The sequence below is a fragment of the Rutilus rutilus genome, assembly GCF_951802725.1.
Source record: "Rutilus rutilus genome assembly, chromosome: 12".
NCBI lineage: Eukaryota > Metazoa > Chordata > Actinopteri > Cypriniformes > Leuciscidae > Rutilus > Rutilus rutilus.
Genome location: NC_140217.1, coordinates 16754013 through 16767477, shown reverse-complemented (window position 1 = coordinate 16767477; position 13465 = coordinate 16754013). Strand labels below are relative to the sequence as shown.

Below are 13465 nucleotides of genomic sequence, written 5' to 3'. Positions count from 1 at the left end.
GCATGAAAATTATTGTAGATATTCAAAAGAATGTGGGAGGGTGCAGAAACGTACATAGGAATACTCAGGAAGAAGATGTGATCTCTAGGATGAGGCTAGGCCATACAGGTTTGAACAGCACCTTGTTTTTAATGAAAAACATGCTGATGGCACGTATAGTGATTGCAATACTCAAGAAACTATAGAGCATGTGATAGAATCCTGTAGTACCAGCATGAGAGGCAGAAGTTACTTAGGTGTCTTGAAGCTGAACATATACCCTTAAGGATTAGAGGGTTATTACAGAGACAGTCTGAAGAAACATGCTACAGCTATCTGTTCCTTTTCTTAAGAGAAACGGGTCTACTAAGGAGAATATAATTTTTTTTTTTTTTTTTTTTTTTTTTTTTTATAGAGAGTAAGTAGTCCAGATCCACACTCCTTTTCAGAAGGTGGCGGTAATGCACACCATTCGTTGTTTGCCAACCGCCAAATAAACAGAAGAAGAAGAAGAAGAAAATTATTGTAGACTTCATTGCATGAGAAGAAAAGTACTGACTATCTCATGCAACACCCGCAGACATACGGAACACGAAGTAAAGGGTATATTATGAGACAGTTCTTTCAAACCTGCCATAGCGGTGAAGTCTTGTTAGCCATTTTTTATTTTGGACCGCTGCAGAAATTTTCACGCTTAATCTGAAGAATATATGGTTTTCCTCTTTTTTTTAATCCATTACTGCCAACTACTAACGATTTAACCCTTTGGCAAAATGTTACTCAACTGCATCAGAAGGCGTCTCCAGCTTTTAAGCGAAAAGATCCCATGGTATCATCGGAATATATCAAAGTGCATTACTCGTGATGACAGATCTGATGAAACAAGCCTCTTGATGCAACTTTGCGCTGAGCGTTATTACATTTCTTCTGAAGCTTTTCACACCAGGTCATGTATATATGGGCCCTTAGGAACAGAACTAAAGAAAAATATTATTGAGCAGTGGACTTCAGCAATACGTTCAAGGGCATATGTATTTGGGATAAATACTTCAGCGTTAAGTAGAACGTGTGAGGAACCTGTCAGGATTGTTGACATAAGGGCTCTTAAAGAAATCCTTAACCAAGACAGTTTTACTAAAGAAGAAGCATCTCAAAAGATTCAAAAACTTTTGGAAGACAGTGCGTCTGTTCGGACGAGTCTCCTACAGGGTGAGTGCAGACCCGTCTTCTATGCATACAGTGCGCTTAGTTTCCATAGGTGAAATACACATGGCGCAGTCCATGCGATGGTTTTCGTCATCTGGGGTTTTATTATTTTCACCTCAAGGTGCTTTACAGCAGTATACTCAGGCTTTGGAGCTTGTGAATAGGACATTGCCTTTTGGATTGGCAGAGATTGGTCGGTGCCATCATTTCGATAATCAGCTCAGACATTCATCCAGTTGGTGAGTGAGGCCTTATTATCTTATTTTTTATTTTTCTCAGCTGTGTTATTTTAATGAGTGACTTTTTTTTACTAGATCACTCTAATATCCACAATGAAATAATGTAAATTAGTAATTATTTTAATTGCTTTGCCTTTACATAATGCAAACTTTTCATTAACCTTCGTTAGTTCATTTGAGGTAACCGAATCATCTTTAGTCTGGTTCTGTTCTCCTCGGACTTCTTCACAGTGGATGGACTACTGGGCTCATCAAAGACTGCAGTGGTGGAGGAAGGTAAAGCATGGGAGCACAAATATGGGAGAATTGGGTACCGACACTTAGAGCAGTAGTTCTCAACTGGTTGGGCCATGGGACCCACCATTTTCCCATGGTCATTAAGCCGTGACCCAAATATTTTCCATATTATTTTCTTAAAGATGGCTGACACACAAGTACTGTCCCTCTTTACTTAAAATTACATTAAAGAATGTTGGTAATCAGACAGTTGATGGTAGCCATTGACTTCCATAGTATTTTTTTCCTACTATGGAATGGCTACCGTCAACTTTTTACTTTACTCTTGTGTCTGACTAAATCTGTAAAGTTAATGATTTGAAAAGTTAGTAATACAATATTCAACAAAGAAACACATTACACAATAAAATTGGCAGATCTATTATTTTGCATTTACAAGCCAAGACTTAATGCACAGGATCAGTCAATTACAGCGCAAGGTACACAAAACTGCACTGTTGGGAAAACTCCCGTTATAACCAATATACGGTGCAATGATTCTCTAAATCAGTGGTTCTCAACCCTGCCCCTGAAGGACCCCCAACACTGCACGTTTTCTTTGTCTCCCTTATCAAACACACCTGATTCAATTCATTAGCTCATTATCACATGGGTTAATGAGCTGATGAGTTGAATCAGGTGTGTTTGATTAGGGAGACAAATAAAATGTGCAGTGTTGGGGGTCCTTCAGGGGCAGGGTTGAGAACCACTGCTCTAAATGATAGTGTGTTTGTACTTTGTTGGTAATAATGAAAGGATTCGCAAGCATGCAGAACTCGTGCTAAATAAACTCAGCGGCGTTGAGCGAATTCTGACTGAACACATCTGATTGGCCATTGCGTTCACATGCTCAACAGATATATCTGTGATTAGTTACAAAGCTCAACACTGCAAAATCACGTTGTAAATGGAAACCTTTGACACTCTTCACAGAGCGCTTACACAAACACTCAGAGGCGTGTTTTGAAGCATTTGAAATCAGTGGGTACCGGTACTGCAGGGCTTGTTGCTAATTAAAAAATTTAGGAGCCCGTTAAAAAAACGTAAGGGCCGCAATGCATATTTATCAAATAATGTGTTTTACCTTAATAGTTAGGGAAAGTTAGGAATTTTTTTTGCCAATCTGCAAAAAAATTTCTTACCAATAGCTTTTTTTACCATGTGTTCCTATAGGTGTCTAGTAACACCTCCCAATTTATCCACGGCCAAATCCTCGGGGAAACGCCTGGAGAGGCAATCAAAGTTGGGGTGCCCAGACGGCCTGGGTAAAAATAATGAACATTTTTTTTTTTTTTTTATATTACCTTTTGAGATGTCTAACTAGGGGTTTTTAGGGGTACCAAATCTATCCCAGCCATTAGTTTTGGGTAAAAATGACTCCAAGTCCATACAAAAACCACATAAAAATGGTTTTATTGAACAATTACAAAACAAAACTTACTAAATCGGTTTAAGGCCAGACACTACAGGTGAATAGAGTCAAATTTTTAACTAGCAGATATCACCATGAAACTTTCCTAGTTGATTACCTATATTAAGATGAGAAAAAAATGTATTACAAGTTTTCTGTAATAAAATTTTTAAATATGCAAATTAGGCAATATCTAATTAAATATGCGCTAATTTGCATATCTTTTAAAAAACAAAATCTGAGTATTGGATAAAGCCAGGTTAAAAATTATTTTTTTATTGTGTTCATATATTAGATGGGCAAAAAATTACGGAGGGATTTATGGATATCTACTTTTGTTATCCTGTAAATCAGAAAATACTGTCAATAGCCTTAAAAAAATTATTTTTGCCATGTTTTTTGGAATAAAATGTTATATAAATCAGGCTAGGAATAATATATTTACAAATCCCTCTGTATATGTCTTCATAATATAACTAGGTACAAGACTGGAGAGTTTGGTGTATATAGGTGCTACTGAAGTGGAGATTTCTGACTTGGAGTATGAGAGAAAAGTCATTTTGAGAAAACGGATTTGACCAATTTGACTTTTCTCTCATTCTCCAAGCGCGATAATAGAATATGGGCTTGTGACTTGGTTCGTTCATACAGAAAGTATTCAGGCCGCTACTGTAAGCTGCATCGGGAAGCCCCGATTGCATGACTTGTTTTTCCAAAGTTTGCGTGCCTGTAACTCTAAAAGTATTAAAGATATCTTAATATCCTTCTAGATTCTCATTCTTAATAAACTATTCTTTTATAATCTTCATTTTTAAGGCCCTGTTTGGTTCAGTGCCAGAGATATGGGATTTTTTTTTAAGGCCCAGTGGTTCAGTCTCAGTGGTATTGGGATGTCAGTGTGTATGTAGTTACGATACTGCATATTTGAACTCTTGCTAGCTTCAGAAACTGTTGAAACAACGATGCCTTCTTTCAAATATCCTTGAAGCTGATTCAAATATAGATTATTATAAATCCACTTTTGAGAGCAAGTTAATGTCTCTCAACAGGACCATTTCAGTGGACTTTTGTTACTCAGTTGGGTATGTTCTATGTAGTTGGTTTTATAGAGGGAAACAAGAATCATTCCTAGTTTCAACATAATTTATTCTTCAAACATCCCCCTTTAAATGCAATAAGTATCAGCTGTGTGTAAAGTGACTCACATTTGGTTTTCGACCATTGAAATGGGTTAAATTCAACAATTTGAACATGGAGCTGCATTGAAATGTCTATGGGATTGAACCATATACGGCCTTGGAAATTAAGATTTAAAAACACTCAGACTGGTATGTTCTATGCAATTGTTTTGATAGAGAAAAATTAGATAGATTTCTGGAACATTATTTATTCTTCAGCTGTTCTTCTTTGAAATAAAAAAAATCAGCAGTATGCAAAGTTACCCACATTTTGTTTTTAACCACTGAAAATGTGTACAATTTAACAATTTACTCAGGCAATATAATAAAATATTATATATAATTAATGGGGTCATATAATGCCATTTTTGTACAAGCTAATATGATTCTTTAGGGTCTAAATTACAAGTTTGTAATATACTTTAATTAAAAATTCTCATTAGTGTTGTAAGAAAACACTCATTTTACCTGGTCAAAAACAGCTCTGTTTTCAGCACGCCGTTTAAGTGCATGTGTCTTTAAATGATAATGAGCTTTGCTCACCCCGCCCCTCTGTTCTATGGGCGTTTTGCCACAACAACACACGTGGAGTGTTGCCTTGACAACAGTTGAGGGTATATTTTGAAGAATGGCAGCGGGAGTTTCTGAGGACACTGTGCAACCGTATCAATTTGAACCGGAGTTGGAAAACAGGACGTTTCTGAATGGTTGGTTAACGTCACTTTGATCTATCTTTGTATGTACTGGCAGGGTAGAGTAGTGAGATACGAACGCAATGTGTTTACTGATGTATACGTTAGTTCATTGACAGATTGATGTTACAGATAATGGTCATGAAAAACTTTTTTTCGGTAAATGTAGGCTTGTCCGTGATGCGTAACGTTATCTATGCAGTGTTAGGTACAACTGTCTGGGCTGAAGCACTAAAATTTTACTGATCTGTTTAAAAAATAATCAGTCTGTGAGACTATGACAGTTATTAGGCACATAAACAATACATACTCAGACAGGAGCTAATACCTTTTTCAATGTTCTCGTTTGTAAAGCAGTCTGGTGAAATGATTCGCGCAAACATGAAAGCATTGACGTTGATCGTGGGGAATATTCCCTTCGAAAACAAAACTCAGCCACTGCGTCTTCAGTGGTTCCGATTTAGGAACATCAAAATGACTGCTGTGTTCGTTATTACACCTAAGAGCAGAATTCTGCCATAGACAGTGCTCCAGCGTATCAACAATGACGCGCAGACTATGATGACAGCTCGCTCACAAGCGAGGGCGGGTCTGTGTTGAAACGCTGCTGTCAATCAACAGTCGTGGGAGGGGCGAGGGGGGGAACGGCTTGATTTGAGATGGGGGGAAACATATAAGAAGATTTAAAAAAAAAACACTGGATGGATTTTTATCATTTTATGATGGTTGTGTACAGGCACTGCCAACACACATTTCAGTACAATCAACTTGTAAAAGTGCATGTACCATTATATGACCCCTTTAAATGTTACATGTTATTAGCCAAATTCCCCAACACATCAACTTTGTGTTGATCACAAAGAAAAAAACTGCAAGGCCAAATTATGAGAAACAGAAATGATTAATTAATTGCTTCAGGCTGTGTAGTCTGTTAGTTTACCTTACCTCCCGATATGAGTCATTCGTTTTTTTTCATCACTCTCTGACACAACTCATTGTTCCCGAGTCATATTAAAGGTTCGTTCAAAATCGACCCATCACTAACACACATGCTATGCAACACAGGCAACAACTAACAGCTGGCAAATCAGACGGCTCTTGCACGTATGGATAATTCCGCTGTAATTCAACAACAACAACAACATTTCTTGGTTTTGTGAAACATAGTAAAACCAATGTTAGTTGCGTATCAAGCAGAAATAAAGCAACCGTTTTCAGACCTTCCTGCTCTCTAATGTGTCTGCAGTGCTGAAAAGCTTTTCCAGTATTAATGCAGGTCCTAGCTCTTGCCTGATCATAACCCTTTTTTTTTCTAATTATTTTCCTCTGACCTTTTCCTCTTTGGTAATATAGTATCTCAGCCATCTCTCTATTTACAATCTTTCTACAAATTCCCAGCTCTGATTTGGAGAGATGCACAGAAATGGCAACACAGCTATTTGATTTGCGATTGTGCTGTGCTCATTTCATTCAGTCAGTTTACACTTGAAGTAATTTCGCCACCATGAGGACATTCACACATCCCGTCCGCGTGCAGTCCAATTTTTTAGACCTCGCGGACAGTGCACGTACAACTGCGCATGTGCGAGTGACTTGTGACGAGTGGCTTGAAAACAAAATCCACTAGATAGTGCGCACACGTTCGTGGCCAAAGAAGTATACTTTGAGACCGAGCGGAAAGTGGAAAATAAAGTATACCTGGGCCTTGAGGCGCCTAGGTTGCAGTGAGCTGTCATGCCACATCAAAGTGTCAAAACTGCATTTATTGTTTGAATTTCGTGATAAAATGGACAGAATTGGAAATTTGAGACTTTATTTCTTATCGAAAGTAACACAGAGCTTATTGCAATTATTGGTGGTTAATGGCTGTTAAAAGTGGTTAATAGGCTACAATGCTGTATTCGTTGTGTATGCAAGACATTTACCAAAATTTCTTGGTTCAAATAAGTGTACCGTTATATCCCTAATTAACTGTGACACTATTCTGATTTAAGAGAGCTTTTAACACTTAAAATAGTTAACCCTGTGTCATTCTAAACCTCGGGTAATTGTAACCTGGGTTGTCTTGAATCACGTTTCACACTGCTCATACTTTACCCGGGGTTAACAGTTATTCCTGGGTATTCATTAGCTGACGTTTCACAAGCTACATTCCTAAACCCTGGGTTAATGTCCGTATTTGAGGTGTCAGTGTAATTGATTGGACGAATGCCACACACAACCTGCTCTAGCATAGTGTTTTCTCAAATTACATTGTCAACTGTACTATCAAGTTTTTTAAAAAGACTATAAAGCTAAAAATCCACTCCAAATTGTTTTTTTTTCATCACTGTTTGACATTTTTCCTGTTAAACACTGAAACGACTGTGTATGTACAACACGGAGTGTTTTACGTGACTGTCCAAAGCATCTGAATATGAGGCATGCGACTGTTGTGTGTTGCATCAAGTCATAATATTACAACGCATCATTTCACAATGCGCACATTTGGCACCGCAATGTGAGATTAAAGGCCCGTTCACACCAAGGATGATAACGATAAAGATATAGTTCTAAAATATTACTTCTCAATATTAAAGAATAGCAGAGTTATATTACCATATATCCACAGCTATAACCACAGCTATAACGGTAACGGCACAGATAAACGATATCATTGGATTCACCAGCTGATGAACGATGAAAACATTTATAGACAATCAGAATCCATCCTTCTGTGAGGAGCTTGACCATTTAAAGCGGCAGACAAGCATGTGCTTAGAATAAACAGAACAATATTGTCCGCTGGTGTGGACGCTATATACAGTAGTTATCGTTCTTGGTGTGAATGGGCCTTAACACTGCAAAAGCGTGCTAACCCTGCTCCAGAGGGTCCATCAATTTAATTAAGTGTAGAAAGACTGAAGAGAGAGACCAATTTGCAATCTGTTTTGTCATTTAAAGTAGAGTTTCAGGTAACTCTTTATTCACTCACACATTGTTGTCATCTCCAGTAATTTGTTGTTGTTCCTTCTCATTGTTTCTTTTTCAACTTTGAAACAACGGGCCTGGGCAGTGTTGCCACCTTATGAAGTAATTAGTGAGAAAAAACCTAATGACTTATGCACATCTTGGCGTTTCCATCCTCCTAATTTTATATGCAATTTGGGATATAGCATAAAAAAACGCTGGATGGAAATGCCATTTTGGGCATTTTAGAATTTAACTAATATTCAATCTTTTTTTGTTGTTGTTGTTGTTGTTGTTGATTTCATTCAACTGCACACCGAAGATAGACAAATGTGGATACCAAAATATGTTTTAATTTGTGTAAAATGTTTTAATTTGTGTAAAATGTTTTAATATGTAAAACCATCCTGAATGGTATTCATTGTACTGTATTTTAGTGTATATTACCTGGTCTTTATTGAGAAAATGTGATTCTCAGTGTGCACAGACGACAGAGTGCAGTGTTAGTTACTACAAATTAATTGCAGCAATGTTGTGCCTGTGTTATATATTATCTTTTATTTGTGACTTCTTATCAATCATGTCATGAAAAAACATACTGGTCATCCACTTTTAAAGTAAATGAAACATTTTTAAGGAATATTGGTGTAGTGCAGGAAAAGAATTTCTTGAACACCTACTGAAGTTTGCTTTAGGTCCGTCTGACTTCAGCATGTGCAATGTGGTGGATGACGAACTGAGAGAGGGGACATCTCATGGTGTTAAAATCCTTTATAAGTTCCCCTGGGGCTCAGAGACACTGGAGACACTGTGGAGCCTGGGGGACACACAACTGATAAAGACTCACCAAGGATCTTGTATCAATCTACAGGTCAGAGCAAAACTTAGATTATGTTTAAAGGTGCATTGCGCAAGTCTCTGAGTTTTTGCAGAACTATGCCCCCTTCTGGCGACACGCGAAACTGCAACCAGAGTTGTGCACGCGGTTACATGGAGTTTGCGTTGGGGTTTGGGATGAACTAGAAGCCGGTCTCTTTGAATCCATCTTCTACTTTTGCAAAAGTCGCTTGAGTTGTCTTCGCTGATGCGGATAATGGCGGCGAATACACAAACCTGCCAGACATAGCCAGGTGAGCGTGAACGCGCATGACGTCACGCCCAGTCGATTCCGACCCGAATCCCTCTTATTTATTTTACTGTACAGGATTATAGAGGCAATCGCAGTGATCATAGAAGGGCTCATTCAGCCCATCAGGCAATTGTTTAAGCATGTATGGGTTAGAAAAACGGGTATTTTTAACATGAAATGTTGCGCAATGCACCTTTAAGGTGTAATTTAGTTTGTTTGTCAAATAAATTTTACTAACTTTGATCTGAATTATATATTATGCACAAGGGTAACTCAAAGTGAAAAATAGTATACTTGAAGTAGTATAAATGAATAGATTTTTTTTTTTTCTCCTAGAAATCGTTATTTCACAACGATTTATTAAAGACTGCTATGATCATGTAACTTTCAGTGCAGAGATGGAAGAAAGTCTGTGGTTCCTCATGTCATCTCTGTCAGTGTGAATGTGGATCAAGGAATGCTGGCTTACCTATTTAACTCACTTCAACTGCTGAAAAAAGCTGACAGCAAACAGAAGCTTCATCAGAGGACAGTGAGTAAGCTAAGTTTCCCTATTTTTTTTTTTAGCATTAATAAGTGGTTGGAAAATGACCAACCACTAAAAATGTCAGGGAAGTTGACCAGGGTTTCTTTGCTTTTTTCAGGTTTTAAAGCTGCATCCCAGTTTAACTCCAGTGAAAGTGGCTTTGGATATGGGACGAGGCTCTAATTCAGAGCTTAGACAGGTATAGAGGGATAAACAATCACTTTTTATAATTACCAAAACTACTGTTCAAAAGTTCAAGATCATGTTTAGTGGTAACATGTTGAAGATTAGCGAATAGTCTGTCAATTCATAAAGTGATCAGTCATTTCCTCTCAAAAGTGAGCTTACTGAATTAAAAGTGTTGAAGCCTCTCTCCCATCGACGTCCATAAAAAAAAAGACAATCCGTTCTCATTCCAGTGGCCTCGTCTGCTAGGACTCATTCACATACCAGACAAGAAGCACCTCACAGCGACTAGGACAGTCACACACCGGATGTGTCATTCTGTACTCGCTGTACTCGCGTTCTCAAGTTCAAGGTGGCAGTCCGAAAAAGTAAAACTAATCACTAGTATTCGGGCAAAAGTTTACTTAAAGAATAAAGTGGCATCAATGAGTTTGAAGGTTTTTGAAAAAAAAAGTACAAATTGTGATCTAGAGAAAGGGTGATCTATATTGTAATAATTCTGAAGCATAGAATTTTATTTTATTTAAGCTACAAAGTTGTAGTAGCAGTTGGGCACTCCGACAGATGCTGAGTGGTACCGCTGGTGTGCGTACACTTATAAAAACAATATATATTAGAATTTTTTTCTTTAGGAGGATATATATGAAAAATAATATGCCAAACTGGCTAGTGAATTGATTGTTACCAGGCATGGTTGATTTTCACCTGCATTTGGTAGGTGTTAATATCAATCCCTGTACCTAGGTAAATATAGTGTGCATTGTAGAGTGGCCATCTTAAATAATTTCTAGGCCTATAATCTGTGAATGGATAGGAGAGCTTTAAATGTGTGAAAAAAGTGTTTTATCCCTCCTTTTTTTTATTTAAAGAGGGATGTCTTTTCTAAAATAATTTTGCAAGCAGTCAACCAAACCCGTTCGGTGTTCTGCTGAACATTGGTACTCTGTTTGTTTGTGCCTCAACTCTTCCTTGAGCAGAGTATCCTATACCAAAGATTCCAACACAATCTTTCTGGTTAATACCCACAAGGGTTGAAACTCAAGCGATAACGGTTACATTTCAAAGACTAGCACAAATTATTCCATGCAAAATGCTCAGCAACTCAGTTCCACGTCTCCACTTTCCTCACCTCTCTTCACCTGTACTTTTTGTTTCCTTTAGCAAACCACACCTTTTTTTTTAGTCATCTTTTTTATTTTCGTTCAGATAAATAATGAAGCTCATTACTGTAATGAATTGGTTTAAAACTTAATTATTTACTTTATTTGTCCCTTGAAGGTAATAAAGTGAAACAAAAACTCTGAATCTGCCTCAAAGTTTAATGATCCGTTACAGCATGCCGAGTTTGAGATTCCACTTGTTACTGAGCTAGGGCTTGCAGAAATTTTGTTAAAAGCCTACTTTGTTTTTTGAGAATCAACAGATGTAATATGTAAGTATAACAAATAATACAAATTACCAGTATTTTACAATAAAATGCCATTTCTAGCCAACATATACATTAAGGGAAATCTCAAATGTGACACGTGACAAAAAGAGTCTCAAACCCTCTCCATTTTAAATTGACCCTAAAACTGGACCATTTAGCAGTCTTGATCCTTACATTTAGATTTAAATTCTAATCTCAAATTTTTAGTCTAAGTTAAAAGTCTAAGAAACAAGAGTGTGCAAAATCTGTAATCTCTAATCTGGTGGTTTTGCAATACCAAAACATAGAGGTAATCACTCAAAAAACAAAAAGGTAAATTAAAAATGGTCACGCAACCAACTTTACAAATTTGTGGACCACTTGAGATGGACTGACCTTAAGACAATTGTTTCTCTTAAGGTTTGTGAGGGTTTACTCCAAGAGTTTCTTGAAGTTGGAATTTCCACATGGCCTGGATACTTGGACACGATGTCATTATCTCTGGAGAATTTACACACAAAGTAACTGACTATATATTTTCTATACAATTCTGAGTAATCTTTTGAGTAAAGTTTACATGATGAAATAAATGTTGAGAGAAAGTTTTCTTTATGCTACAGGTATGATGAGATGGGTGTCCTCTTCACAGTGGTGGTCAGTGAGAGCACACTAAAAAGTGGCCTTCTGCTAGTCCGTAACAGAGACACCACCATCAGAGAGACCATGCACATCTCAGAAATCAAATGCTACCTGCTTAAATACATATCTGCCTCAGACAATATCTGACTTTTATCATCTGAATCTCAATGGAATACATATTGTAAAGTACTGTAATGTGGTGATATGATAACTGTTGGGAGTGATGTAACTCTTTCAAAATTGTTTCTCTGTTAATGTAAAATGCTATTAGTGTATACCATTTAAAAAAAAAAAAAGATGTAATATTAAACTTTATCATCAGCAGTTCCATCCTGTTTGCATTTATTTTTGACCATGCTAACTAATATCTACTCTATATCTCTCACTTTGACTTTGCCCCAGAGTTTATTTTGATGTTATATGGTAGGAGTTTAGTGGTTAAAAATCTGGCCCAGATAATCAAAGAATTAGGGTTAGTTCACATTTTGCAAAGGTTGGAAAATGCCATTGTAAATAGTATAAACCTGGGGACGACAAGCAAATTTTCGTTGCTAGATCTAAGAGTCCGGGCAGGAAGGTATGGTTGCACTAACTCAGCGAGGTATTGAGGTGCGGGACCGTGACAGGCTTTATAAACTAAGACTAATAGTTTAAACTGGATGCGATTGACCACAGGAAGCCAGTGAAGTTGATGAAGGATAGGGGTAATATGTGCAGATTTTTTTATTATATGTAAGTGCTCGAGCAGCAGAGTTTTGTACCATTTGAAGGCAATGTATTGCTTTGGTGGGTAGGCCGCTGTATAAGGAGTTACAGTAGTCCAATCTGGAAGTTATGAAAGCATGAATAACAGTTTCAGCATCTCCAAAGTTAAGAGAGGGGTGTATACGAACAATATTCCGCAGGTGAAAGAAGCATGATTTAACAGTCTGACCGATATGTGAATGAAAGCATAACGTGGGGTCAAACAAAACTCCAAGATTCCGCACAGTTTTTGAAGGCCTAATCTGAACACCATCAATATCAATAAGAATGTCATGTCCAGGTAAACTCTTTGATTTGGGGCCAATAAGTGCTTTTTTGTTGTGTATCTTTGGATTATGTTGTGTTGTAAATAAATCCAAACAATCTAAAAGCCATTCTTTTTTAAATCTCATTCTTTGTGCAAGGTTGCTCAGAATGATGGGCCCTGATAAGCTCCTAATAGGGCCATTAGGGAGTGTCTTTGTCTTTCTCAGGTGTGGAAAGCTTACATATTAATGAGGTGATCCGCCCCTCCCGCATAAAGCTTTATCACACAAAACACGTCGTAAAATTTTTAAATCAATATATTGTCTTCTCTGAATGAGCAGTCAGGGTGATTTTCACATAGTTTTAGAGCAAATATTCTAGGCTACGTCATACAATTTTCAAAAGTCTTGTGAAGAAATAATCAGTATGGGTTTCATGACCTTATTTCAGTGAGAATTTTTTTTTGTATTTTCACAAACCACGCATAAATGTCATTATCTCAAAACTACAAACTTTTACACACATGCTGCTGATATATTATTGTAGCAGAGTTTGTGCTGAATACAGTGTAATTAGACTAGCCATGAAAATGTCACAAGTAACAGAAATAAGCACAAATGTCAGAGCATGTCAGAA

General features: G+C 37.3%; 1 protein-coding gene across 3 annotated transcripts; it reads left to right on the top strand.

Annotated features, from left to right (window-relative positions):
• The first annotated feature begins 460 nt into the window (after positions 1–460).
• polg2 (polymerase (DNA directed), gamma 2, accessory subunit) lies at positions 461–12147 on the top strand. 3 transcript variants are annotated; one of them, XM_084426882.1, is made up of 9 exons: positions 618–1188; positions 1307–1424; positions 1656–1700; positions 2874–2965; positions 8626–8801; positions 9451–9591; positions 9704–9784; positions 11600–11700; positions 11800–12147. In XM_084426882.1, the coding sequence occupies exons 1-9, from the start codon at positions 753–755 to the stop codon at positions 11963–11965; spliced, it is 1356 nt and encodes a 451-aa protein (XP_084283008.1). In that variant the 5' UTR covers positions 618–752; the 3' UTR covers positions 11966–12147. The 3 variants fall into 3 exon arrangements, with proteins under 3 accessions (XP_084283010.1, XP_084283008.1, XP_084283009.1); XM_084426884.1 differs by lacking the exon at positions 2874–2965 and having other exon boundaries at positions 461–1188; positions 1595–1700; positions 8616–8801; XM_084426883.1 differs by lacking the exons at positions 11600–11700; positions 11800–12147 and adding an exon at positions 10005–10400.
• The last annotated feature ends 1318 nt before the right edge of the window (positions 12148–13465 follow it).

Bases quoted from the DNA above. Each gene is read 5' to 3' on its own strand.
- polg2 (XM_084426882.1), top strand. From the start codon at position 753: ATGTTACTCAACTGCATCAGAAGGCGTCTCCAGCTTTTAAGCGAAAAG. The intron at 1,425-1,655 runs GTGAGTGAGGCC...ACTTCTTCACAG, and splicing joins CTCAGACATTCATCCAGTTG to TGGATGGACTACTGGGCTCA. The intron at 1,701-2,873 runs GTAAAGCATGGG...GTGTTCCTATAG, and splicing joins GACTGCAGTGGTGGAGGAAG to GTGTCTAGTAACACCTCCCA.